The 27,198-nt window shown below is 37.0% G+C and overlaps 1 protein-coding gene across 1 annotated transcript in view; it reads right to left on the bottom strand.

The window, feature by feature from the left end:
* The window catches only part of yl (Putative vitellogenin receptor yl), a 62,427-nt gene that overhangs the window by 18,988 nt on the left and 16,241 nt on the right, over positions 1–27,198 (bottom strand). Inside the window, exons 13-24 of the mRNA XM_088237994.1 lie at positions 26,750–26,905; positions 21,818–21,961; positions 21,046–21,171; positions 19,733–19,874; positions 18,436–18,539; positions 12,303–12,395; positions 10,907–11,065; positions 8,896–9,252; positions 6,287–6,412; positions 5,319–5,469; positions 4,914–5,035; positions 3,464–3,609 (exon numbers count right to left, since the gene is read on the bottom strand). Of these exons, the coding sequence (XP_088094120.1) occupies positions 3,464–3,609; positions 4,914–5,035; positions 5,319–5,469; positions 6,287–6,412; positions 8,896–9,252; positions 10,907–11,065; positions 12,303–12,395; positions 18,436–18,539; positions 19,733–19,874; positions 21,046–21,171; positions 21,818–21,961; positions 26,750–26,905 (1,826 nt within the window). The remainder of the gene's footprint in view (positions 1–3,463; positions 3,610–4,913; positions 5,036–5,318; positions 5,470–6,286; positions 6,413–8,895; positions 9,253–10,906; positions 11,066–12,302; positions 12,396–18,435; positions 18,540–19,732; positions 19,875–21,045; positions 21,172–21,817; positions 21,962–26,749; positions 26,906–27,198) is intronic.

Below are 27,198 nucleotides of genomic sequence, written 5' to 3' on the forward strand. Positions count from 1 at the left end.
AAGAAGTAAAGGCCGACGACCGGGCCAATACAGCAGTCACCATAGGGGAAGAAGTAATGACGGAGCGGGTCCTCGGGATCGTATGGGATCCCAAGAGCGACCTATTTATATTTCGGCACGGAGCCGAAAGTGCAGCCATCCCGGAGCGACCCACCAAGCGCGGCATGTTGAGCGCCGCCATGAGTATCTTCGACCCAGTAGGCTTCATTGCGTGCCTCACGATACGGGCGAAGATATTGCTGCAAGCCATCTGGAGGACAAACACAGGTTGGGACCAACCGCTGCAACCGGACCACGCCGAAAAGTGGTTGGAATGGCGCGACCTGCTGGCAGCGAACGGCTGTACAATACCGAGATGCTCGCTGCAAGGGCAGAAAGAACCCGTGACACTGCACGTGTTCTGCGACGCGTCAGAGCAGGCATGCTGCACAGTGGCATACTTTGTGGGGGCCGATACCACAAGTTTCGCAATGGCGAAGTGCAAGGTGGCCCCCCTAAAGCCTCTGTCAGTGCCTAGACTAGAACTCCAGGCAGCGCTACTAGCGGCAAGGATGGCCGCCACCATAAAAAAAGAGAGTCGAGCTCTCATCACCCAAACCGTGTTCTGGACGGACTCGAGCACGGTCCTGTGTTGGCTGCGAACCGACCCACTGCGGTACAGCACGTTCGTCGCAAACAGGCTGGGCGAGATTGACGAGCTCACAGACGTACGGGACTGGAAATGGGTCCCCACCAAGGACAACCCAGCCGACATAGGGACCCGCGACAAGGGCCCACCCGACCTTGCGAGGTCGGGACTATGGTTCGGAGGCCCCGGCTTCCTGAGAAAAGGGGAAGCCGACTGGCCGAAAGAGAAGAAGTTACTACAACAACCGGACGAGAAGACGCTGGAGCGGAAACAACCCCGCCACTTCGTGGGCCACATCAGACGGACGGAGGCCCTACCCCAGGTGCAGCGCTTCTCGTCGTGGACCCGACTCGTCAGGGCGACGGCATGGGTGCTGCGATTCATCGCACGATGCCGCCGCCACGAGTCCCTACCGTCCCCAGGGGGGACCTTTGAACTTCACGCCTCAGAAACACGGGCCGCAGAAATCATGCTGCTGAAGCGGTCCCAGGAGACGGCTTTCGGAGAAGAGCTGGAGCTCCTGAGACGAAAGGCGCCTATCCCGCCGCACAGCCGCCTCCATGCAGCGGCACCCTTCTTAGACGAAGAGGGAGTCATCCGGATGGGAACGCGCATCCAAGCGGCACAGAGCTTCGCAGAGGACTGCAGCGCGCCGCCTATCATGGACGGGACCTGCCCATACACCCGGCTGCTGATCACGCACAGCCACCGGAAGGGTGGCCACCCGGGAGTCGAGAGGACGATCGCCGACCTGAGAGCCAGCTACCTCATCCTGCGACTCCGCGGGGCTGTGAGGAAGATAACACGATGGTGCCCGCTGTGTAAAATGCTGCGCAGCCGGCCCCAACCCCCGCTGATGGGGCAACTGCCTGAGGCCCGACTGGCCTTCAGGACGCCGCCGTTCACGCACTGCGGGCTTGACTTCTTCGGGCCGATGATGATCACCAACGGCCGAAGAAAAGAAAAGCGCTATGGGGCACTGTTCACCTGCCTCACCACACGCGCGATCCACCTGGAGCTAGCGTCGTCCCTCGAAAGCGACTCCGCCATAATGGCCATAAGAAGGATGGCCGCCCGCAGAGGCTGCCCACACGCGTTATACTCGGACAACGCTACCAACTTCAGGGGAGCGGACAAAGAGCTGAAACAGGCCGTAGACGAGCTCCTGGCGGACCCCAGAATGCTCGCCGAACTTACAGTTCGCAAAATTGAGTGGAAATTCATTCCGCCCTCATCACCTCATATGGGGGGAGCGTGGGAAAGACTCGTGAGATCTGTAAAACGAGCCCTCCACGCAACCCTCAACGAGCAGGCTCCAAGAGAGGAGACCCTCAAAACCATATTGGCTGAAGCAGAGTACACCGTGAACAATCACCCGCTCACGCATGTGTCAACCAAGCCCAACGACGAAGCACCGCTGACCCCGAACCACTTCTTGCTCGGGTCAGCCAACACACAGCCAACTCTGGCATATTATAACAAAAGAGAAGAAGGGGCCTGCCTTCATAAGCAATGGAGGATCGCCCAGAAAATGGCCGACATGTTTTGGCGCCGATGGCTGAGGGAGTATCTTCCCACCTTGGCGCACAGGAAGAAATGGCGCGAGCCCGCGCCTCCAATACAGGTCGGGGACCTCGCGCTCATCATGGACCCAAATCTGCCGCGGAATTCTTGGCCTCGCGGCAGAGTCACCCGTGCAGAACCAGCAGCTGACGGACAAGTACGAGTCGTCGAGGTGCGGACCACCAACGGCACCTACACCAGACCAGCGGTGAAGATCGCCGTACTAATGAAGGAAGAGGAACAACGCGCCCAGCAGGAAAATAGTACAGACTAGCTGCACGGGGGGAGTGTTCCGGACGCGTAAAATCGAATAAATTAAAATAATACATTAATTAGAAAGGATCCCCGGTAAATGTATGGAACTGATGGCTGGGCTCTCAATAAAGATAAAATGGTCACTTTCGAGCCTGGCCTCAGTATTACCGGGGAAAAATAGCTAGGTTAAAATGAATAAAATGTACAAAAATATATTATGTAAATGTCATGTTGCGCGCGTCGCGGCTGCCGACGAAATGGCCCGTACGGGCATTGAGCGCCCGTATTTACGCCACCTGCGGCCGGCGGCATGTAGCGAGTGGCGGGGAAAGATTACCCCCACCACTCCGAGGCAGCCGGCGCGGGTGGGATGGCCGACTCACGGAGCCCGACGCGCACCGCTTTATAAGGCGGTCAATTGGAGATATTAAATCAGTTGAGTTCCTAACTCTGAACAGTTCACACGTGTTTTATTCCGTTCTCCGTCCTGTTCGCCTTCCTGCACTTCGCTCTTCGCTCCGCTCTGCCTGCTGACTGCCTTCGCCTCTCTGCACCACTTGGACCGGGTGGAAAGTCCTTTTCAGGGCTATTGAGGTTGACTTGCGGTCGGCGCAGCTGTGCTCCTACCTTCCGACTTTGTCTTTGGCTCTGTCTGGGAGGGCGGCTTCCCACTTACGCCGGGAAGCTTGACTGCGGCAGACGCGGGTGACGAACCGGCGAAACTTTCATCGTGGTAACGCGTACGTTACAGGTAGGTAAAACTCATTTATTATCCAGTGATTTTTACAGCATTTGAATAACGTAAGTTATTTCGATTTTATCACTCAAAGAATTTTCAGTGTAAAAATTGACAGTGGAAAATTAAAAACATCAATTTCTCCAACGGAAGGATGGAATCCATACAAAATTTCAGCAGCAATGTACGCAAAAGCAATACTATGAAATTTCTGAAATTTGTCACCTAGGTTTTGAAATTTAACAGCCGCATTGTTCAGGTATGGAATTGAATTGGCTTACCTCCATTTGTTTTTGATCCGGAGTAAGACAGTGAATTTCATCGGAGCCATCCCCGCAGTCATCTATACTGTTACACATGAGACTAGAAGCTATACAGTGACCAGAATGGCAGTGGAAGAGTCCGGCAGCACAAGCCTTATTGTACTCTGCAACATTCAAAGCAATAAAATATTTTAATGCATCATATTTTTTTCGAAGAGAAGATGTATCTTTGTCTGATCCGTTACGCTTTAAAGTTAAAGAATTCAGATTATAGGCATTCAGCGGATAGCACAGGTGATTAAATTGCAACATGAGTAGTGTGGAGTAAGTCAAACAGCTCTGGATAAGTATTTGCAGTTCTGTGCATGCGAGCCAGAGTAGACTAACGGGTGTAGTTTGTCCTAATGTACTCACATTGGAACATGTGATGGAGTCACGGGGTCCACGTGGATACACGAATGTTTATCAGGGACAGTGATTTTGGGGTATGAAGTAAATCCAACAGCTCTGGATAAGTACACTAAATATGTCAACTCATTGTAAAAGAAGAATTAAAAATGATTTATTAAATTTATATAAAATAGCAAATGGCGTATTGGACGTCCCGTAATTAACTAGTGTTATCAGCTTAAAAGTACCTGTTGGAAATACTCGGCAGCTAACGTTATTTTTTTAATCTCCTGGCAGTCATAATTATTATTACAATTCACCAATACCTAGACTACACCGGCTAGGTAACGAGTATGGTGAAGTTGATATATTTCATCTGTCTTTATATAAATATAGGTTAAGTATTCAAAAGGTTATAAATTAATTTGTATAAAATTTCTTAATATTGTTCTTTATTTACTATTTTTTTTTCTCATGTATCTCTATAATAATGTATAAACTTATATGTATGTGTGTATGTTTTCATATGTAAATTGATTAAATATTTTTCTATGTACCCATATACCTATGTTGGTACATTTCCTTATTGTAGCTTTTGGTTTTTCTTATGTTATCTTTAATTTTAACTAAATTTACCTACTTATGTTTCACTGCTGCACTTGAATATAATTTCCAATATATGTAAAAGCCCGTCGGGCGTGTAAATTAATAAACAATAATAATAATAATAATAATAATAAATAAGTATTTGCAGTTCTGTGCATGCGAGCCAGAGTAGAATGGTGGGTGTAGTTTGTCCTATTGTACTCACATTGGAACATATGATGGAGTCACGGGGTCCACGTGGATACACGAATGTTTATCAGGGACAGTAATTTGGGGCAGTCCATTAGGATGCATACCACTTTGTGCATTAGAGTTAGGTCGGCAATTGTCTTTCCGGTAGAGGGCAATGCAATAGCAAATTTCATGTCAGGTTTACCCTTTTTAATTGTTAATAATGATACTATTCATTTTACTTTTCCCTGCCTCCATCATCCATTTTTCACAGTGTCATTTATAGATATAATGTACAAACCGCAGCTGTTTGGCTCGTCCGATCCATCGGGGCAATCCACACCTCTGTCACAGACCCAAGACTCCGGAATACACATGGAAGACTTGCACCTGTGAAGAGGCGTAAGGTACCATATTTTTAATCTGATAAAAAACATCAAAAAATCATTTGAAATAACAGTTAGTTAGGGAAATTACTGCAATTTTTATTTAATTTCATTAGCAAGTGCAACATATTAGCTTAGCATATGAAATTCTCATTTTAATTTTAATATTCAGCATCGTCAACAGTTTTTAGTCCCAGTCTCAATAGAAAGAAAATTGATTTAATTAACTTTAAACGAACACTGTTTTATATAATCAATTACAAAGAACTTCCACCAAAATTGTTCATAAATCAATTTTAGTAATTTGAAAGTGTATAAACCTGAACTCGTTTTCCTTGCAAACATTTTGAGGACAGTCACTTTCGTCGTCGACATCGGGGCAGTCTGGATGTCCGTCGCATCGTGAACTTTTATCCAAACACAATCCTGATCTACATTCGAATTGCTCCGCTTCACACCGTTTCTTGGGATCTACAATTAGTTACAAAGAGAACTCGCTAAAATAACAAGAAATGCAAAACAAACTTTATACCGAGAACTCGTACGATGTTTGCTCGAACACACTTTTCATATATAACTCCAAGAGTGTTCAAGGTCTTGGATGAACATATTAAGTTCTCCAAAACAACGTCTATATTTAAGATGAAGATCCATAATTAGATTTTATCGAAGGGTAGAGACCACTGTATAAGATTTCTTCGGGAATAAATATATAGGCCATGTCTTTGTGGGATTTTTGTTTACTATTTTTATTATAAATATGTATTTCATTGCTATGTAATTATAATTAATTTTTTAATACTCTTTTTTACCTCTTATGTATATTGTAAAAAAAACATTAATTTTTTAATTATTTTTTTTAAATGTTTAAATTAATGAATTTATGTAATGAAAATGCCCAGTATAATTTATTTAAGAGAAAAAGATTTCTGGAGGCAATAATCTTCCCACCAGCGTCTATGTATGCCGGAAGATTTTTCTAGTGATGTGAGTGTTTTAATGCCATTTTTGTGATCAACACTATTTTCAGAAGGTGATTATTAGCCTAATATCTCATTTTTTCAAAATTCTGAAGTGGCTGCTTTCTGCATAACTACATTAAATTATCCATACCATTGTAAACAGTGAAAAAAAATATCATGTAAGTAATCTACATTGCGTATCAATCAATAATCGTGATCTACATAATTCTAAATAATTGTAATTAAATCATATAAAATCGGGAAAATCTTCCAACGGATCTTATTATTCCAACATAAGCATACATTATGTATTTATAATTATTTACCGTAATCTTCACAGTCCTTTTCATCAGATTTGTCCAGACAATCATTGTGTCTATCGCAGCGAAGGGTCTTTGAAATACACTGTCCGCTTTTGCAGAGAAATTCATCTTGATTGCACGAAGGGCGTACTGAAAAATTTAAAAACAAATATTATCAAAAGAAAGATATACATTTGTTGCGTTTGGAGTAATACACAATGCTCCCAGGCAGACGCTGCGCATTCAGTGGACTGCAAGAGGCACAAATATCTCAATCTTTTAGGAACTATTAATAAACTAAAGATTCCACAACATGCAGAAAATATTTCAGACATACTGCATGAAATAACGAGACGTCTCGAAAACCTGGTTAAATCGGGGACATTTAAAGGTCGAGGTCAAGAAGAGGACGGTCTCTTATTAGTTGAAGTCTAAATAAAGGAATTAACGGGGTGCTCATTGAACACTGTACTCTTCTTGATTGAGGACTGGAAAAAAATATTTACCTTGCTTTTAATATACAAAGTTTATATTTAAAAAAGCGGATTTTTTTGCAATCAAATTTCTTTAAATTTATCTAAACTGTTGGGATCAGGAAGGATATACTAATGTGGGCCAATCAGGAACTTCTCAGCATTCGCTCATGTGGAGAGCAAACCACTTAAAACTCTTCGGGAGAAGCCGGCCTGTTGGCAGTAGTCAACAGGCCTTCCGTTCCACTAGAGGAGTGTTCGGCATTTTGTTACCTACTTTGGTTTATTTTACCAATTACCTGCACTATATTGACCTGGTATCATGACCTGGAGGGAATGGAGGTGTATCATACACCGTACGCCTGGTGTCTGACATTTCTGGAGACCATGACGGCAAGTATTGAGCAAGATAATGAAGGAAAAGAAAATTATTAATAATAAACATTAACAAGTATCATAACTTAGCTCTTTGATACTTTACGTCCCGCACAAAGCCCTCAAATAGTTTAGAGATATTTAAGTTCCCCATTGGCTTATGTCGAACGGAAATCACGATTTGTTTGAGAATGTAAAGTTCTAAATATAATTCAGTATTAACTCCATTAAGTCTCAACAGTTTTCATAAACAGTATTATTTCCATGTAGCATTAAATTGTTGAAGATTTTATTTTCGTGGTTGCAGAGGCAACCTAGAGAGGTTCTCATTTTAGGACATAGTTAATCACCTCTATTATAGCAAAATTCACTCGCTTTTTCATATTTATGATTCTAGTTCAATTAATTAGGAATGTAATCATGAATTATTTTTTTTTATAGAGTCTTTATTCAATAAAATATACATATTATTACAATATTAATACATTATAAAGAAAACAAAGTATTAATATATATTTTGTCCCGTTAAACTATTCAATAATAGTTTGTCATCGGGTGCTCAGACATTAGTTTTAATTAATACTCAAATAAGAAGAGTACAGACATAATACTGTATACGTATAAAATAATAAACATAAAAATAGTTTAAAGATATATTTTTTTTTTTTTTTTAAGTAAGAAAATAGAGTAAAATAATACAATTAAAATTAAAGAATAGTAATTTACTTAAATATATTTTAAATATAAGAAAGAAAAAAAAATAGACACATATATAAATAGTGTGTGCTCATCATCTTAAGAAAAAACCAATACTCATGGTTTCCGAGAAAAATGCAACAAATCTACTTATTTTGCATGTCAAATGATAACTAACAGTAAAAAAAGGTAGAACTGTCACGAAACGGGGGTGTGAAACAATATTTTGTTATTGTAAAAATTCAGAGATCAATTATACAAATTGTGATGTTATTGCATTGTTACCAAATGGATTAATAAATTAAATTACGTAGCAAATTATTTAAAACTTTTTATCGGTCCTTATCCATGAATGTGCATTCATAATCGCAACCAATCAAAGGGCATTTGTGATTGTAATTTTGTTTATTCATAAAAACAACAGCAATATACACAACATTATAAAAAAACATAAAATAAATCCAAATCAGTTTTCTACATAAATACAATTATAAAAATCCAGTTCAGTTCGATATAATTACATGTAGAAGTGCATGTGTGCGAGTTTTTGTGTGTGAGGATGCGTGGGTGAGTGGAGTGTGGTTTTGGTAGGTATGTGAATATGTGTGTGGGTGTATATGGGTGTGCGAGTGGGTTTATGGACAGGGTGACTGTGTGTTTGAAATGAGTGAATAGAAACATCTTAAATTTATAATGTAAAAATATTTTTTTTATAAAGAAACAGATTTTTTTTCAAATAATAGTTTTTTAATTCTTATTTTAAAAGTGGGTTTACTGCAGTTAAATATGTATCTATGCTATTGAAATATTATATTATAATTACGCGCCAAGGGAATCAGAGGAGAGTTCTGTGCATAGTTGGTGTGAACTGTAGGTACATGGTAAAGAGATAGGTTCGTGTGATGGATGTGGTAGTCAGGTACATTAAGGGCCAACAAAATACATATGAAGGTAAGTTTGATCATCTCAGCATCGAGAATATAGATATTAAAAATCATTGCCGATAGGTTGTGATTATGCAGTGCACTAAACTAGCACTTATGTGGAATTCATTTTTTGTCTGCAAGCTTTTGAAATAAATAAAATTACCTGCGCAATTCTCTTCATCTTCACCTTGGATGCAATCCACCTTTCCATCGCACTTTCGCTGTTTGTCTATGCATAGATTGCTCCTTTCACAGGTAAAGTGGTCCGCGTTACACTGCGCCACCTCGTTGCAGGTCGCCCCGTCGCGGCCCAGAACAAGCGGGGTCGGGCACAGGCAGGCATGGGCCGGGGAGGAGGTAGTGGGGTCGCTGTGCATTCTCGTGGAGTCACTCTGGACGCAGATGTGGGAACACGGGTTTTTGCCAGCCGCATCGATGGAACACTCGTGAAGCGAGTGTATGTGAGCGTTGGAGTTGGGCACCGCCACGAGGTGGATTGTAGCCACTGGGAAGGGTATATCTGCCAAAATGTGCGAGAACAAATATATTACTACAAGGCCAAAGGTGTTGAAAATGATCACACCCACTGTTAAGCTTTAACTTGTCCTCTATTCTATTCTATATAGCAAACAGATGTTATCTGTACCTTAAAGCTGAAAGGCTGGAAGTCACATTTTTTGCAAAATTGATTTATGAATGTCATTTTGTTCATATATTCAGATTCTATTAATGCTAAAAATATTGGAGTCCTCTGGTCCGATCACAACTGGAATATGCATCGTCAATTCGGAGCTCTTTGTACAACTTTTTTAACTTGGAAAGAGTTCAGCGGAAGTTTTTACGCTACATACAGTTCAAAAAGGGTAAACATATAAATGAAATTTGCTAACAAACTTTGATGTCTGAGTTGAAGTTACCATTGCTCTCCACCAGAAGGACGATTGCTGACCTCACTCTGATGCACAAAGTGATATCCACCATAATAGATTGCCCAAAATTACTGTCCCTGGTAAACTTTCGTGTACCCACAAGGACCACCGGACTCCGACACATGTTCCAGTGTGAGTAAAATAGGTCTAACTTTACCCACCATTCTCCCCTCCCCTAGTGAGCATCCACAGAACAGCTAATAATTATACCGAGCTGTTGGACTTGCTCCACACCACTCCCGCTGCTATTAAATTAGCTATCCTTCCCATTGAATTGCCATCCCCTCAATTCTCCTTTTTTAAATGTGTTTCTCTCTACTCATCTTAACTTTATTTCATTGTTCTTTTCTTTTTTACAATTAACATATAAGTGAAACAATTCTGATTATATTTTGTGTCAATTATTATAATACTGTAAATACTTCTTAACCAATATTGTAAGAGTCCTCTGGACATTTATTAAATAAATAAATGTCCGCAGAATGAATGTTGATCTTATCCCCTAAAACCACTCCGGAAGGCAGACAAGCAGAGGCAGACTAAAATGGATATTCCTGGATGATGTGGAAAGTGACATGACTGGAGAGAAACCGCAGGGTGCAGGGAGGAATGGAGACAGATTCTGGAGGAGGCTAGGGCCCACAACGAGCTGTAGCGCTACTGATGATGAAGATAGGGATCAGTCCTAAGTAAGCTCCTGGTGTCACTGCAGCCTGAGATCTGTTGTGACGGGTCCCCGTAAGTCAATTTCTGCCGTCCAAACCTAGATCTTTACAAAGCCGGATCACTGAGTGGAGAGCTTGCGTACACTTTCATATCCATTGCTAAATCTCCTCTGAGCCTAGGTCCCTAAAGTACCAGGCTACATCAGTGGTCCCCCGAAGATGCAACTTCTTTTGCGGTGTGAAACATCACCTCTGAGAGTAAGTAAAATAATTCAGGAAGAGTCACTGTATTTTTATGTTCTTTAGGTTGACCATATTGAGAATTCATGATTGATAAGTATCTAGCAATAAAGTCGTATTTAATAACTTAAAATTAGTGTTTTTTGGTAAAAGATCAGTGTAATTTATTAAGTAAAATTATATATGAATTTCATCCACACCTAGTGATGCATAAGGCACTGCATTAGTACTCCAACTGCAGGAACAATAAAATATTGCAGTGAAGAAACCACCCGTGAAATCAAAACCAGAATCCGGTTAGTACTTACATTTAGTAGAATTTGTTGAAATACAGTCTTACCCATACTTATCTTCTTATTGATTTTATTTTCTGTATCAGATATTTGAGTCCAGAACAACTTGGTGGAAAATAAATTACTCCAAAACACGATGTCACCGAGAACTGCCAAGGAAGATATTTGAGATTTTTTCAGTTCTCTGAAGCTTCTTCTCCCGTAACCTAGAAATTATAAATGAAGTGTCTCTGAATATTGGGGAGTGTCATGATCCATACGAAAAAAGGGACTATTTTTGTTTTTGGTGTAATAGGTTTCAAAAGCTGTATTAGACTTGTGGCAAGGCAACGAGAAAAGCAAAAAAAAACTCCTTAAAAATCATCTTTGGCTCGCTAAAATGGTTTGGTAATTCGAAAAATGAGAAAATTGAAACTGAAAGAAAACAATTTTTTTTTTTTTTAAAAACATAAAACATTATTGATTTGTTGACTGATTAAAAAATACAAAAATTAATTTATTGCAGACGAGTGTAAAAAATAGTATATTTGACACAAAAATACAAAACTTTACATGCGTTTTGAAGGCAATTTTTAAAGCTTATTAATGGATATTAAAATATGAAATAAAGATTTTATACATATAACGACTAGAATTAAAAAAATTTGCAACAGAGAAAAATATTTTTGAGTAGAGAATATGGGAGTCTAGGCATTTACAGGGCTTATGGCCTGTCATTGGCTGGTTTAAGTGGCCACTTTACACACTGTGTAACATTCCCTATTCTGCCTATGTTTGAACATCCACATTTCCTCAACTCTTCCATCTGTTTTTTTTAACAAATTTAAATATGAACAACTGCTTAGGGAGAAAATCCAGCATGTCTGCAAGCATTTGGACATACTCAAAACATTGATGAACGACTAGAATGAACTATCTGCATCACTTTTATTGAACTTTGTGCGGCGCATAGACATATTTTTTTATGTTTAATCATCAGTGTGGCCATATATGAAAACAAAAATTAGCCGCATGGAAAAAATGAATATTCCCAAATTAACCACTCTGATAAAGATTCATAATTGCACCCCTGAGACTGAAATTATACAAAAAACTACCAGACAAAACTTAACAAAAGCTCAGACCTTTACAAAAGATGTTAAAAAGATTATCGTTAACAATATAATATTAATTTTAAAAAATAAAAATGGTTTTGTTTCTATTCTTATTATTTGTTATAGGCAGACGCCTTTACTGATGCGCCTATATCTCGTGTACTGCTTTTTGTCCAAGTTCTTCTTCTGGCTAACCGAAATAGAATGGACAACTAGGCTTGTTAAATTTAATTGAGTAAAAAATGTTCAAATGTTTTGTTAATGTAATCGGTAAGGGTAATAGAAAAAAAAAATTGAATAAAAAAAACTGTCCCTGATTACAAAATGATAAAAAAACTACGATTCTCACCGTCAAAGTGTACCATCTCAATTCTCCCCGTTCCATAATCTGATATGAATATGTGTGAAGTGACATGATCATAGCACAATCTTACAGTAGGGCCTGAAAAAAAGCGGTATACATACACGTTAGGTTTCATAATTCGAATGAGTAAACACTTTGATAATCCAAAGGCCTTAATTTCATTATATTATACGTTTGTTAGAAGCCATTTGGAATACGCATCTCAGATATGGAATCCCCAGTATGCCATATATTTAACAAGAATAGAAAACATTCAGAACAAATTTATAAAGTACCTAAAATACAAAGCCGGTATTTCTTATGGGTCAACTCTCGCTGCCTCCACCTACCATGGAATCACTTCTCTGCAATACCTACAAGATCAACTACTGCTTCACAAAATTATGACAGAAATAGTTGACTGTGCAGAATTACTTAGTTTAATAACAATACATGTGCCAGCCAGGATTCGTAGACGGTACTACCTGTTTCACGTACCAATAAGTAAAACATCGTATGTTAAAATGCTTTTTTTCGTAGGACTTTTTCAGTGTACAATACAAAATTTAAAGACACAGACTACACAAACATCACTCTGTCAGACATTAAAATAATAGATATTCTAAAATCTATTGGTTCTGAGTTTACACACTATATCTGTTTGTTTATGTGTATGTAGAACTGATGGTTTCCCAAATTAAATAAAAATAAAAATATATATAAACACAAGCATTCAAAAAAGGGACAATCTACACAAAATGGTTTGAAAAGACCTATATGATATACCATTTCACAACTATTTTAAAAACTATAGAAATATTTGTAAGAAAATTATTAAAAGAGCAAAAGAAAACTACTATAGAAATAAAAAAGAAAAATGTGGAATGAACACAAGAAAAGTGTGGGAAACTATGCAAGAAATCGTTGGTACAACAGACAAAAAGAAAGACAAAATAGGAACACTGGTACATTCACTTACAGGGCAACAACTTATACAACCCGAGTCAATCGCAAACTATTTTAAATTACTTCTTCGCAAACAAAGGGTCTAGCATGGCAATAAAAATAAAAGAATGTAAAAATACATTTAATAATACTCGTCTTTGTCAAATTAATAACTCAAGACAAGATCTGGACTCTTTTGGTTAAAGTTTACAGTGATTTAAACAAGCACTAAATAAATATCTTCTATTCCTATTTAAAATTCTCAACTCACTCCTTGATGCGCCTGAACTACTGAGCTCGATAAAATTAAATATCCCAACTAGAAACCTCAGACAAAACTAACTCTTTCATACCGATAACCATAGGACTAACCATGGTTTTCATTCCCCTATGTCCAGAATTCTTAGGTCTGCTAACAAACATACCAGTCTTAATTTCTTTGATTACAAGTTGTCTTCTTTCAAACGATCACTGAATTAAATTAAATTATAAACACCTCTCTCCCGCTTCCACTCCCACCGAGTCTACTATATACTGTGGCGCCAGCAGGCGACGTCACGCGCCAACGTGTTCGGTGAGCCGACAATAGCCGAACATAGCTGTCAAAAAAATGTTTTGTAGTTCTGTAGTAGATTCTTGGGACCTAACGGCGGAAGTTATTTGGATTAAAGTAAACACAATCACACATCACAAAACCTTAAATATGTTCTGTTCCTACTTTCCTCATGGAAATTCACATTTGCGAGTGATATCCGAGTTTTTTGACAAAGTTTCCGATACACTCTTAACGTCCCCTAATGAAATTTTCCTGATTATTGGTGATTTCAATATATCTAATGCTGCCTGGCTTTCGAATCCCAGTTTTACTCACTGCACCCTCGATCCTAAGGATGATCCACTTAGCAAGTCTCTATGTAATTTTATGTCATTTAATAACTTCTACCAGTTCAATTCGCATGCCAATACTCGTGGCCGTATTCTAGATCTAGTTATCTCCAACTTTGACTGCGTAGTCACCGAATGTGTATCCCCATTAACACTGGAAGACGCCCATCATAAGACTCTTGTAATTTTGCTCAATTTACAATTCAAAATTCTTCCCGATAATCAAAGATTTGTTCGTTTATTTCATAAGGCAAACTACGATGATGTTTGTGCCCATTTAGATGATATTAATTGGTTCGATACTTTGTCTAATCTGAACATGGAAGACGCAACCCAGCAATTTTACGTTGTTCTAAATGGAGTTATAAACAATTTTGTTCCCAAGCGTCTCACAAATAATAATTGCCGATATCCTCCATGGTACACTCGACCGCTAATAAAGTTAATTTCAGAAAAAAATAAAATTCACAAAAAATGGAAAAAGTACTCTCAAGCGTCTGATTATCATACTTTTTCTTTGCTGAGGGAAAGACAAAAACGCACGAATAAGGAATGCTACCTACATTTTATCACAACTGCTGAATATAACATTAACCGAGAACCTAAACTTTTCTGGTCTTTTGTCAAGTCCAAGCGAGCTGGGTGTGATGTGCCTCTTCAAATGTCCTACAAAGATAATTTGGTAATTGGCGGTCAGAATATTTGTAATGCTTTTGCGGAATATTTCCATTCTGAATTTTTGGAAACTAATGCATCTAGTTGTAGTGTTCCTGCCGAAGAAAATAGTGTAATTGATCTTAATGCTATAGAAATAAATGAGTCATTGGTAACAAAATATCTCAAAAAACTTAAAGTCAGCAAGGGTGCTGGCTTTGATGGCCTACACCCTTTTTTTTATTTCTAAATGTATTAAACAGCTTGCGCGTCCTCTTACTTATCTTTTTCAATTATCAATAAAGGAAGGCACGTTTCCTGAAATATGGAAAAAGGCAAATATTACACCTGTGCATAAAAAAGGAAATAAGAGTCTTGTAGTAAATTATCGACCCATTTCTCTTCTTCCCATTTTTAGTAAAATCCTTGAAAATATAGTAACCGATCAGCTCTTCGATGTTATAAAACCACATATTAATCCCAATCAACATGGATTCTATAAGAAACGGTCAGTTGAATCAAATCTTTGTGAATTTTCCGATATTGTTTTGAATGCAATGGATGCAGGTTTTCAGGTAGACGTTTTATATACGGATTATTCAAAGGCTTTCGATAAAATAAGTCATTCGGTCTTACTTCGCAAGCTTTGGAACATTGGTATACGGGGGAATCTGTATCGTTGGATATGTTCCTACATTAGTAACCGCAGTCAATCGGTCTCACTCAAGGGATTTAATTCATCATTTAAACCAATCCCATCAGGTGTCCCTCAAGGTTCGCATCTTGGACCCTTATTTTTTATTATTTATATCAATGATATAAGTTTATGCATTCAAAACTCAAATTTTTTGCTATACGCTGATGACAATAAAGTATTTAAAATTGTGTCTTCAATAAATGATTGCGAAGTTCTTCAAGCTGACTTAGATAGAATCTGTTGCTATTGCAAGGACAATCAGTTATTATTGAATTCTGATAAATGTCTTGTCATGTCATTTACTCGAAAGAAAAAAAGTATACTATTTGACTACAAACTATCTGGGAAAATTGTCAATCGTTCAATGAAAGCGAGAGATTTGGGTGTACTGATGGATGATAAGCTTTTATTTAGAGATCACATAAATACAATAGTAGATAAGGCGTACAGACTTCTAGGGTTTATCTTACGAATCTCCAAGCCATTCTCATCACCAAATACATTAAAACTTCTTTACTATACTTATGTGCGAAGTCAACTCGAATTTGCTTCATTAGTATGGTCCCCTCAATATAATGTATATATTAATCAAATTGAAAACATTCAAAAGAAATTTATAAGGAGCCTGGAATATCGTTTTGGTAACATTGAAAATGATTACGGCGCATCTTTGATCAATTTTAATATAGAATCACTACAAAAAAGGCGCCTTAGATATGATTTAATTTTTCTTTTCAAAATTCTCAATAACATAGTTGATTCGCCGTATCTTTTACAAAATATTGGTTTCCGTTGTCCTCTTCGCTATACTAGATTAAATTCCCTTTTTTATGTACCAACTTGTAAAAACAATTATACCTCGAATTCATTCATTAGACGCACCTGTAGAAATTATAACGGACTCAGTATTGATGTAGACATTTTTAACTGCACGTTGCATTTGTACAGAAAATTTCTTCATGGGGTCGATTATTTGGGATAGTTGCTGAATGTACATCTTGAGTGGTTTATGCTATGCATATGTGCCGCATGTAATGTATATGTTTGTGTATGTTTTATATGTGCGTTCATGTGTGTGCGTGGATGGCTCGGAGTGTGCATTCGGTATTTTTATTTATTACCTCCATGGAAAACGCAAATGTCAACAATTATCTTTTTTTCACCTAAAATTCTTATTTATTTTTTATTTTTTGTCACATTTAATGTTTATATCTTTTTAATTTATGAAAACTTAATTGGTCTTTTTATGTTAAAAAATTGTTGTTTTTAATACTGATTTTGTATGACTGTATGTTTTCTAAATAAAATAAAATAAAATAGACGAAAGGAATTGCACCAGGCCGACCGAATAACTGAAAACGAGGAGGTCTCCCCGAATCGCCCACCGAACCGCACGCACTTCGTGCAGCACCTGAATCGCTTAGTCATCCACGTTTTATCTAAATATCTAATTAATTAAATAGTCATTAATCAACTCTTGTATTGATTCAGTGTAATAAACATCGTACAAACCGTGAGTACTCTCTTTGACTTACTATCGCACCTTACATATACCATTTCAACATAAGGGTTCCCGTCCGTGAACGAGAAGTTAAAGTTACTCTTACGAGGTTACTTTTGCGGAGCGTGACATGCGGACGTTAATCCTTATCAATTTGGTGGAGCACGCTGACGGAAAGCCTACCGGCAGTCCCAGAGCGTGCTAACATAACGGCAACGCCAAAAGGCCATAGCCATCACCACTAAAATACCATTGTGTCTTTCTACTTTCCTTTATAATAATTTTGTATGCATAAATGTCCTTAAAAATGCGTATTAAAAAGACCTGAATATATAAATAAATAAATAGTCCATGTCTTGATGTCTCTTATGTTTGTTTTTTTTTTTCTTTTTCTTAAATGTTTTTAACTATTCTTTTATTGTAATATTTAAACCCTATAAATTATAAAAATGGACAATGTCCATTAATAAATAAATAAGAGTGATACAAATAACGAAAATACACCAACTATAATGGGTATGATTCCATTTCTTCAAAAACATATATTTTGCTATTATATGAATTCTGATGTTAAAGTTACAACTGAAAGGTGGTCAAATTCTGGAATCAAATCTCCCACCAGTCACAATGGAATGCCCCAGCCATAGAATTAAGAATAGTCCAGAAGGAGCGTAGAATCGTATTTGAATACATCGGACTGTGTCCAATAATACTCCCACTATGCCTCACTTTTGCCGCGCGCATTCGTGATGTCACCGCGTAATGTTGCACGATGGGAAAAAATATAATCATAACACAAATGTAAGGTAAAAAAAAAAAAGCAATCTGTAAATTTCTCTAAAATTTTATTGTGCACGCGAAAATATTGATTGACACAACACAGTAGATAAGTAAAGGGTCATTTAATAAGAGTAATTGAATTAATGAACTTTAAACATAAAATATAAAACAAATTTTATTTTACATAAAGCGGATATTTTTATATCATGTTAAATAATATTTGATGTTTTAAAGATAATGTCGGTCAAATGTCCACGATAGAGTTGTTTAATCCGAGTCCAATTTTCATTAGTTCTCACATTAGATGAGCAAAGTAGGGTAAATATTTTACTACCCTGGCAACACGAAATGTTCATTTTATTTCTTCGACAATCTGACAGATGAAAAAATAATTCAATTATTAAGTAATGCATTTGCTACTTAAACATTTGTTTGCTAATTACGCATGAAATGAGATACCATCCTGTTCCTTTAAGATCCTAGCAGTATTTCTACACTTTAAAAGGACACAACACGGCATAGTTGAATTCAAATCAGGAGTTGCGTACTGAGCGACGTCTTCAAAGAAACTAATGGGTCAAAACGTAAGTTAAATCGCCTTCTGTTTGATGTGCGTATGCGGTTTCTGGACTATTCTTAATTCTATGGCCCCAGCTGTCAAAATATATTTTCTTTACCTTTGTAGCCGTGTTCAATGATAACAGATCGATCTTGTCCGTCCATACCCATTCTGTCTATGTGAATCATATTGTCGAGTGTTCGGAAAGCAACAAACATAAACCTGAAATTGTAAAAGAAATAATCAAAGAATTGTTATTTTGTTATTAGGGATCGGGACAAAACGCGTGGTTATTATAATCACGCATTTACACGGCTCCGGGATTCAAAGCGCAGAAAAGGAGTGAGACCCTGTATATGTGCGAACATTGCAATGTGACTCTCCATAAAGGCAAATGTTAGCAAAACTATTGTGGCGCCTCCGTCATAGACAATCCTCAAGGACCTACCGAGGAGCGAAACCACACAAACGAACGCAGCTCGTTAAGTTACCAGCCTGCGGTTCGATACCCAGCCGGAAGTAGAGGGAGACAAGAACAAAGACTATAAAAAGCGCGAAGTTCAAGGTCCGTCCTTCTCTCCTCCTCCGAAATTCAACTGCAGTGCTTCCTCACATAAAATTAGTCTTCTATAAAACACGTGTTAGATGTAAATTTGAATTAAGTTAGATTTTATTGAATGTATAATAAAATATCTTTGCATTACACGCCAGTTTCTTATAAAATAAATAGTGTTATCCATGTAAGTAAGCCGTTCTTATTTCTTGTGTGATAAAATATATATATATGAATCCTTTTCCCCGCCACCTTCTGAAAAGAACGTAGTAGGGTGTTGAGCGAGAGGTCATAAGGTACCGACGGGACCGATTGCAGGCTCCAACAGGGACGCGAGGCCCCGAACGGATGGATGCAGGTAAAAAGGAAGATAGCCTAATCCTACCTCACGCACACGCCTGTGAGTACAAAAGTTACACACAGCGTGTACAGAGAGACCCCAACAGGTAAGCAAAACGCCACACACCCACACTATCATACAAAAATGACTTATTAAAATGTTTAAAATAAATATGAGAAGTTTTAATTGATTTAACCCAGTATTTTCATAATTATGACACTTTTAAGAAACCCATTTAAGCATGAAATTTCACAAAAATGGGCCAGGAACTGAGTAAATTTTATGTGTATTCGGCCGGTGCTCAAAGTGTTAAATTAGAGGTGATAAATAGAAATTCAAAATTTACGTCATTTTCCCACTTTACATGGATTACCCCACGTCCGTTTTAATAAATATAGATTAAATCGTGCATTTTCATTGACCCAATATCGTACTAGTCTTCTAGGTCGACAGACAAGCTAGAGAGACTTTTTAGTATATACAGGTTAAATATTAATTAAAAATGAATGGTAATATACGAACCCATGTTCTGGAACGAGGGCTATATCGATCGGAGAACCACTACTATCAGCGAGGAGAACGGCTCTATGTTTTGTTGTAAAGGACAGAACTTCGATAGTTTTATGGAACACATCGCCCCAGTATAAGTTGTTTGTTATGTAATCTGTAAAAATAATCAAAAACATTAATTATATTCAGTGTTGGCAATTTGCATTTATTTCATAGTTTTTCGTGATAATAAGCTTGCTCGATTATTTACTTCACTCTCATTTTTCTTTCTTGCTTACTATAACATTTTATTTACTTTGTTTGCTTTACAGAATTCATTTCATTATTTTATTTAAAAACAGCTTTCTATTTTTATTAGTATTACTGTTAACATATTACAACAGAGATGAAGAACATTTTAGAGAAGGTAATAAAGAAGTCTAGGCATCTACAGGGCTTATGACCTGTCATTATTCATCTCTGTTGTAATATGTTAATATAAACAGCTCCCCAGGGAGTTGAATCCAGTCCTTGTCTACGAAAATTTGGACAAACTCAAAATATTGTTAGCATTACTGTATTATTATTTATTATATGAATAAAAGAGGAGTAATACTTTAATCCACAAATTTGGAATATCCAGTGACAGGTTTATTCGCTTTTGCGACATTCCTACTATTCTAGGACTATTCCCCAGTGGAGATTGACAGAAGAAACAATGTTGGGCTTAAGTGCGTATTTATTGCATGTCAAATAAGATAAGGCACCTTTTTGTAAAGTGAGAGAGTAATGACAATGATGATTTGAACTGGACTATTTGTTGGAGCGGACTGATTGACTCGCTGCACGACTGGGTTGAGCTGACCTTGTTGGGCTGACTGACGTTACCATGCTCTGTGGTCTATTTATAGGCCGCGTTCCTTTGTTCTTCATGTGTCCATGGCGGGGATGAAGTAAATGTACTCCAGGACGTTGCTCTTATGTGAACGGATGTCTTATGTGCAATAATGTTGCTCTTGCAAAATAGTATGTATTGTATTCAATGTAAAATGCTGAGTTGCCTCTTCGGTCGTTGCTTCATATTTGATACATTGATCGCCGGACTTTGACCCCGCATGACAAATGGCATAATACAGAAAAAAATGTGCATCTGAATAGCTGTAAAAATCTAAGACATTTAATCTACACATACTTAGCATTGTTTGTAGATATATTTGGAAGATGAGGAGTCATCGGAAGTCCAAAATTTATATTTGAAACTGTGATCGCAGCGCTGCGGTGGCAAGAAATGCAAACTGAAATTACTTTCTGGACATGGCTGGTACAATGATTAAATATTTCCTTACCAAAATCCATTCCATCCACTTGCGTAATATCAGTGTCCACCAAGTTCAGGATAAGTTCGTTATTCATTCCCAGGTTTTCCACTGAGAAGATTTTATTATTGCTTCCATCGTATAAAATCACTTGATCTGTGAAATAAAAAAAATATGCAAAATATTTAAAGCATTAACTTTGTATTTAACCATTTACCGACTTTTCAGCGTCTACGACACCAATTAAACCAACATGCAAAACCCACTATACACCTTCACCATAGTTGTTGCACAAAAATATAAAAACAACATGACATGCATTTTAAAAAGCACATGCACTGATTGGGACAAACATGCACTGATTAAATTATGAAAAAATTATATGTTATATATATATATAAATATATATATATGCTTGGATAATTTATATAGCGCCATTTTTGTGAAAATCACCTCAAGGGCGCTGTACAATAAATAAATATCCCAGCATGTCTTGCAGCTACAGAGCGTATGGACGGTTGGGATTTAATTGGTGTCCTAACGAAGAGACGGGTACGTCTCGAAACCGGTAGACATAGAAAAGTCGGTAAGTGGTTATATACAAATATTGAATAACATTTAGTAAAAAATATTTCATTTGTTATTTTCTATGATAAAATGAATAGTTTAATTTTTATGTGAACGATATCTACATACATTGAAAATTAAAAATAGACAAGGGTCGGCAAAACTTCCCACGGCAACAATCAACTATGTTCCAACTCCACAGGACCTTTGTAAAGTAAATAAATTGAATATGTACCCTTGTTCCGGTTGTAAGTGAGACAGTCGATGCTTAGGAACTGACTCTTGTGAAGAAGAATATTGTGCTTCCCGAAGGTCTGGTGCTGGACTGTGGCCAAGTGAGGGCCAATGCTGACTACCAACTGCTGGGCCTTTTTCGCATCTGCAATAACAATTTACACGCAAGACATTCAAATTGGTATATTAACATCTCTGACCCATGTAATTGCGAACTCATAGCATTTGTAGAGTAAAGTAAAGTATTTGGGTATTTTGATAGATCATAATCGGGTTGTGGTGTTGTGGTCCTGTGGCTAGTGTCTCGGACTCATGGACCAAAGGTCCGTGGTTCGAATCCCACTCTACCCCAACTCGATTCCATTTTCTAATAGTGAGTTATTTACAACTCGTTGAAAATGGCCCTCAAAATTAAATATTTGGGTAAATCATAAGAACGCAAATATTTCTTTTCAATAAAAAAAAATTATTTAAAATTTATTTTTTTTAGGTATGGCTCAATTCCATTCTGTATGTATTTATTCATATTTTTGTGATTAATAATAAAAAATAATGTGACCTAATCAAGAGGTAGAAATAGAAAGAAGGCGAGGTTTAGCATGGGCCGCCTTTGGTAAGCTCTCATATATCCTGAAATCTCCGAAGTATTCACATTACTTAACCCTTATACTGCTAAACAACGATATATCGTTGTTGTTAATCCCTATCATAAAGTTCTAACTAGACTGATGCTGACGTCATAATCCCCAAAAGGGTAAATGAATTCGGGAACTGCTTGTTGCACTTAACCGTCAGTGGTATAAAACATTTTCAAAACATAAAAATGACTTATTCGACGGGTTATTATTTAGTTTCGTACCTATTTCAGCCCTACGGAAAATTTTATACAAAAAATGTTTTCTTACGCGCTGTAAAAATTTAAGCATTAAATTGTACGGCAAAGTGTCTTGAAAATGAATAAAAAATCATTAAAAATATTTTAATGAAAACGAACAACTTTGAACGACGTCACTTGTTCATATGAATCAATCAATGATAAGAGGGTTGTGTAAGATTTCCGGTTTGCTAATCGTCAATGGACCAATCAACAGAACTAACCGAGAAAAAGCGGAAGAGAACTTGCGACGTCACACGCGGATTAATGTCAGAAATACAAAACTTTAAAATATCGTAGCGCTGATAATACGATACATAAAAATTGAAAAAAAAAGTTTTGCCTATTAACATTTTTTTTTTTAAAACCTCTAAACATCCTCATTATAAATTTACTTATGTTGTTTAAATTCGCAGTGCTTTTAAGAAAAGAGAAACGACTAAACACGGGAAACTTCTAGCTAGTCGGGACCTGAAACTGAACTTTTTTACATTCCAAAAACAGTGAAATAAAAAATAAATCAATGTTAATAGTTAGATTTTTAATCACTTTTATGATATTTGAGGAAAATAATTATATTTGGTGTTTTCCCCGCTATTAAACCCGAGTCAGTGATTACGAAAATATTGATGTACTTCCGTAATGAATAACTAATTGAATACTTTACCTTTAATACAATAACTCTTATCTAGTGAGGTCCCTATATCACCGGAAAACCCCATAATTAAGAATATAAACAAATAAGTAAAGAGCCATAAAACATAAAAATAATTCACCATGGAACCTAATGATTGTCAATTAGGACGTTTGAATATAAAAAAAATCATTTGTTAATTTATTATAATGGGTACCCACAGTAATGGGAAATCTAAATGTTTTAGCTGTTCATTAGGTAGTAATTATTACTCTACTAACAAAACGTAATTATTACCATACAAACTCTATTCTACAAACAAAACGTAAATGAGGTATATCAGCTCGATATTGATCCAAAAATACTTCAGAAAAAGCTTCTTCGATTTTGTGCTCTTCGTAAGAGTCATAATCTAAATTATTATCACAACCACTTAAAAAAATATCGTTATTGTCATATTCACTTTCGGAATAGGTTGAGCTGCTAAGCCTCCGAGTTTCTCGGCGAGGTACTATTATTTCTTTATCACTTTCACTATCCGTAATCATTTTGAATTATATATTTTGTAAATTTATTCATAATAAAAAGGACGCTTTGCAGAGTTAAATTGTTAATTAGAGTAACAAAGTAAGATTAAAAATATATATAAATGTAAAAAATATGTAATTTACCTCAGCTGTTTGTAATTTCAGCAACTGTTGTCTATCTCGCTCAGTCCATTATGCGTGAACTAGCTATTATCGAAACGGAATATTTTTCTTAGAAGAAATATCAATTTGTGAGACAGTTGTACAAAAACATATTTTTTTAAAATTTAAATTATATTATAACAACTACCAAGAAATAATATCACTACTTTGTACATTAACCGGTTACCTTTAGGTTTCAATCTAAATAACTCCCTACAAACATTTAGACATACTCAAAATATTGTTGATTAAAATAACTTGCATAAAAAATTTAAAGTAATTTTAGGCATTACCTAGGAGGTGAAATAATTTATCCAGATGAAACTTACCGACATCAATAAAGGTTTCAGCTCTTTTAGTTTGCAAAAGTCAACAGATGGAAGAGTTGAGGTAATGTAAAAATAATTATGAATATGTATGTGTAGACATACCCAGAATAGTGAATATCTCGCAGTGTGTAAAGTGGTAATTTAAACCAGCCAATGACAGATCATAAGTCCTGTAAATGCCTAGACTTCCATATTCCCTTGGCAAAAATGTTTTTCCTCTCTGTTGCAACAAATTTCAAGATATATTTTACTCGATTTTTGTTTAAATGCATTGATGGAAGTGGTAGGTTTGATAATTTATAACAGAGCACTTTGCTCCGCAATTAACAAAAAAACTAGAATAATTATTTCGTTTCAATAATAACAATGCGCCTTGAGATTGCAGTACGAGATCAGTTTGTTTGTTTTTATTTTCAATTAAGAAAGGGTTTACAACCGCTGTACGAAAATTGTCTATTTGCGGCACGAGTTGTCCATCTTGCTCACTCCATTAGGCTTGAATTAGATATTTATGAAATGGAAGATTTTTCTTGGAATTGCTATTAATTGATAAAACAGTAGTGTGTTTGGAAAACAACGTATTCGATAAAATATTTTTGAAATGTATAAATAAGAGGATTTCTGATTAGATTCTTGAAAAACTGCGTAGCAGCGTAAGGGTTAAAGAAGAAACTTTTTGATGCTTGTGTTCTCCCTGTACTGACATATGGCTGTGAAACTTTTGTGTTCACGAAAAAAATTTTACACAAATTATCAGTGACACAGAGAGCCATGGAAAGGAGAATGCTGGGTATTTCGTTGAGAGACAGAAAAACCAATACATGGATTAGAGCGAGAACAAAGATCGCCGATGTGGTCCATAGGGCTGCCAACCAGAAATGGAGCTGGGCTGGTCATATAGCCAGAATCACAGGCTCTAGATGGACCAAAAAAGTCCTGGAATGGCGACCCAGAACGGGTAGAAGAAGTGTCGGCAGGCCTCAGACAAGGTGGTCTGATGACATAAGACGAGTTGCAGGAAGTGGTTGGATGCGGTTGGCTCAGGATAGGGAAATATGGAGACTAAAGGGGGAGGCCTATGTTCAACATTGGACAAGAGACGGCTGATGATGATGAATGTGACCTCACTTGGGTGAAGTTACCCGTGCCGAGGACACTTAACAATATACTTTTACATTTGAGAATAAACAAAGAAGACTTAACTAATAAATAGAGATATTTAACAAAATGTTCAGACAGTTTTAAACACTAAGTATTTGTGTTTATAATTAGTTTATGTACATCTTTATTATTTATATTACAAAACGCACAATGAAATAACAAAAACCTAACATAAGCTATACACTTGTGGAGCAGTTGATTCAACATTGGTTTGGGCAAATGAGACAATCCATTTTACTTTTACCTAACTCCAATATCCATTTTTTATAGATTTTTTTAACGTTTTCTCGTGACTAATTATTTTAATAGATAGTGGAAGTATGATACTCAAAATCCCTTTGTCCGAAAGTGATATTAGTTTGTTACTTATTAAAACTTTGTGATCGATTGCTGACTCTTGTAAGTACTTTTTATAAGTTATCTTTTATTTTGCCTAAAATCACTGTAAGAATGATTATTTTATCTTCAGTAGTATCAATAATAAGAAATGTTATAAAGTCATGGGGACATTCGACTAAAACTAATATTAAAATGATCCAGGGTCTACAGTACTCTAGTTAAGAGAATTGTACCAGCAGAGATTTACAGATGAAGAAATGATAATGTTCTCCTGTACAAAACACTTAAAACTCTGCCTGTTCGAGGATTACTGTGGCTTTGCATCATTTTAGAACAATTTAATAGTAATACTTTCAAAATTCCTCTTAAACATAACTACAATACACGCTTCACATATAATGATGGTTTGGTAGTACCAAAAGTATGGCAATATAACTCTCAATTAAATTTAACACACAATGTAACAATTACAAAATAAGAGAGTGGCTACTCAATCAAAAGTTTACTAATGAAAAATAACTGAATCTAGATAGTGCTAAACTAAATACAGCCAAAATGAATATGCAGTACTGATCGTGCGCGTTCACCCGAGGACAATGCGACCGCGCGCGGTGGTGGGGGTGATCATTTTCCTGAGGAGATAGCCTGCCCATGTATATCGGAACAATGTCCTACCCTACAAATTGCTGTTCACACATGGATAATAGGTCAAACCCTGGGACAAAATAATATTGTATTGTCCTCGTGTAAACGCTACTCAAGTTAGAGCCTTGTCTTTGGCTTATTAAAAGCAAGTGTTATCAAGATAAGAATGAATGAGCAGCTTCATACGAGGGCTGGAAGCTGTTTTTGATCACCGTATTCTCTTACTAAGGAGTGGATTGATGTTAATAATTTATAGAATTACCTATGCAGGAAACACGATCAGATGAGAGTAGCTTATCTTCAGGACAGGCGCAGGTGTGAGAATTATTTCCGCTCAGTAAACAGATGTGAGTACAATGGCTATCTACGCAGGCGTGATGCTTCTTCGGCTTTAGCACAGGATGGTAGATGTGAATGCCTTCAAAAACATAAACAAAAATATAATATAAATTTAATTTGTTGCTAGTAAATCTTAAAAATGGAATGTACTATCGAAGCGACCACACATTACTATGTCCTCACATTATAATGCACGAACACCACAACAATTAACAAGAAGAAAAAATAAAATAAATGTGCGGAACAATATTTCAAATAAGGTAAAGCACCGGATTCAACCCCTTAGGAAGCTTATCAAGATAGATAATTTTCAAATAATGTTATTGAGAAAAGTATTTTCTTTAGTAGACTATCGAGTAGAAAACAGTCGTC

The sequence above is a fragment of the Micrasema longulum genome, unplaced genomic scaffold, assembly GCF_059751315.1.
Source record: "Micrasema longulum isolate JH-2025_06_02 unplaced genomic scaffold, ASM5975131v1 h1tg001806l, whole genome shotgun sequence".
Taxonomy (NCBI): Eukaryota; Metazoa; Arthropoda; class Insecta; order Trichoptera; family Brachycentridae; genus Micrasema; species Micrasema longulum.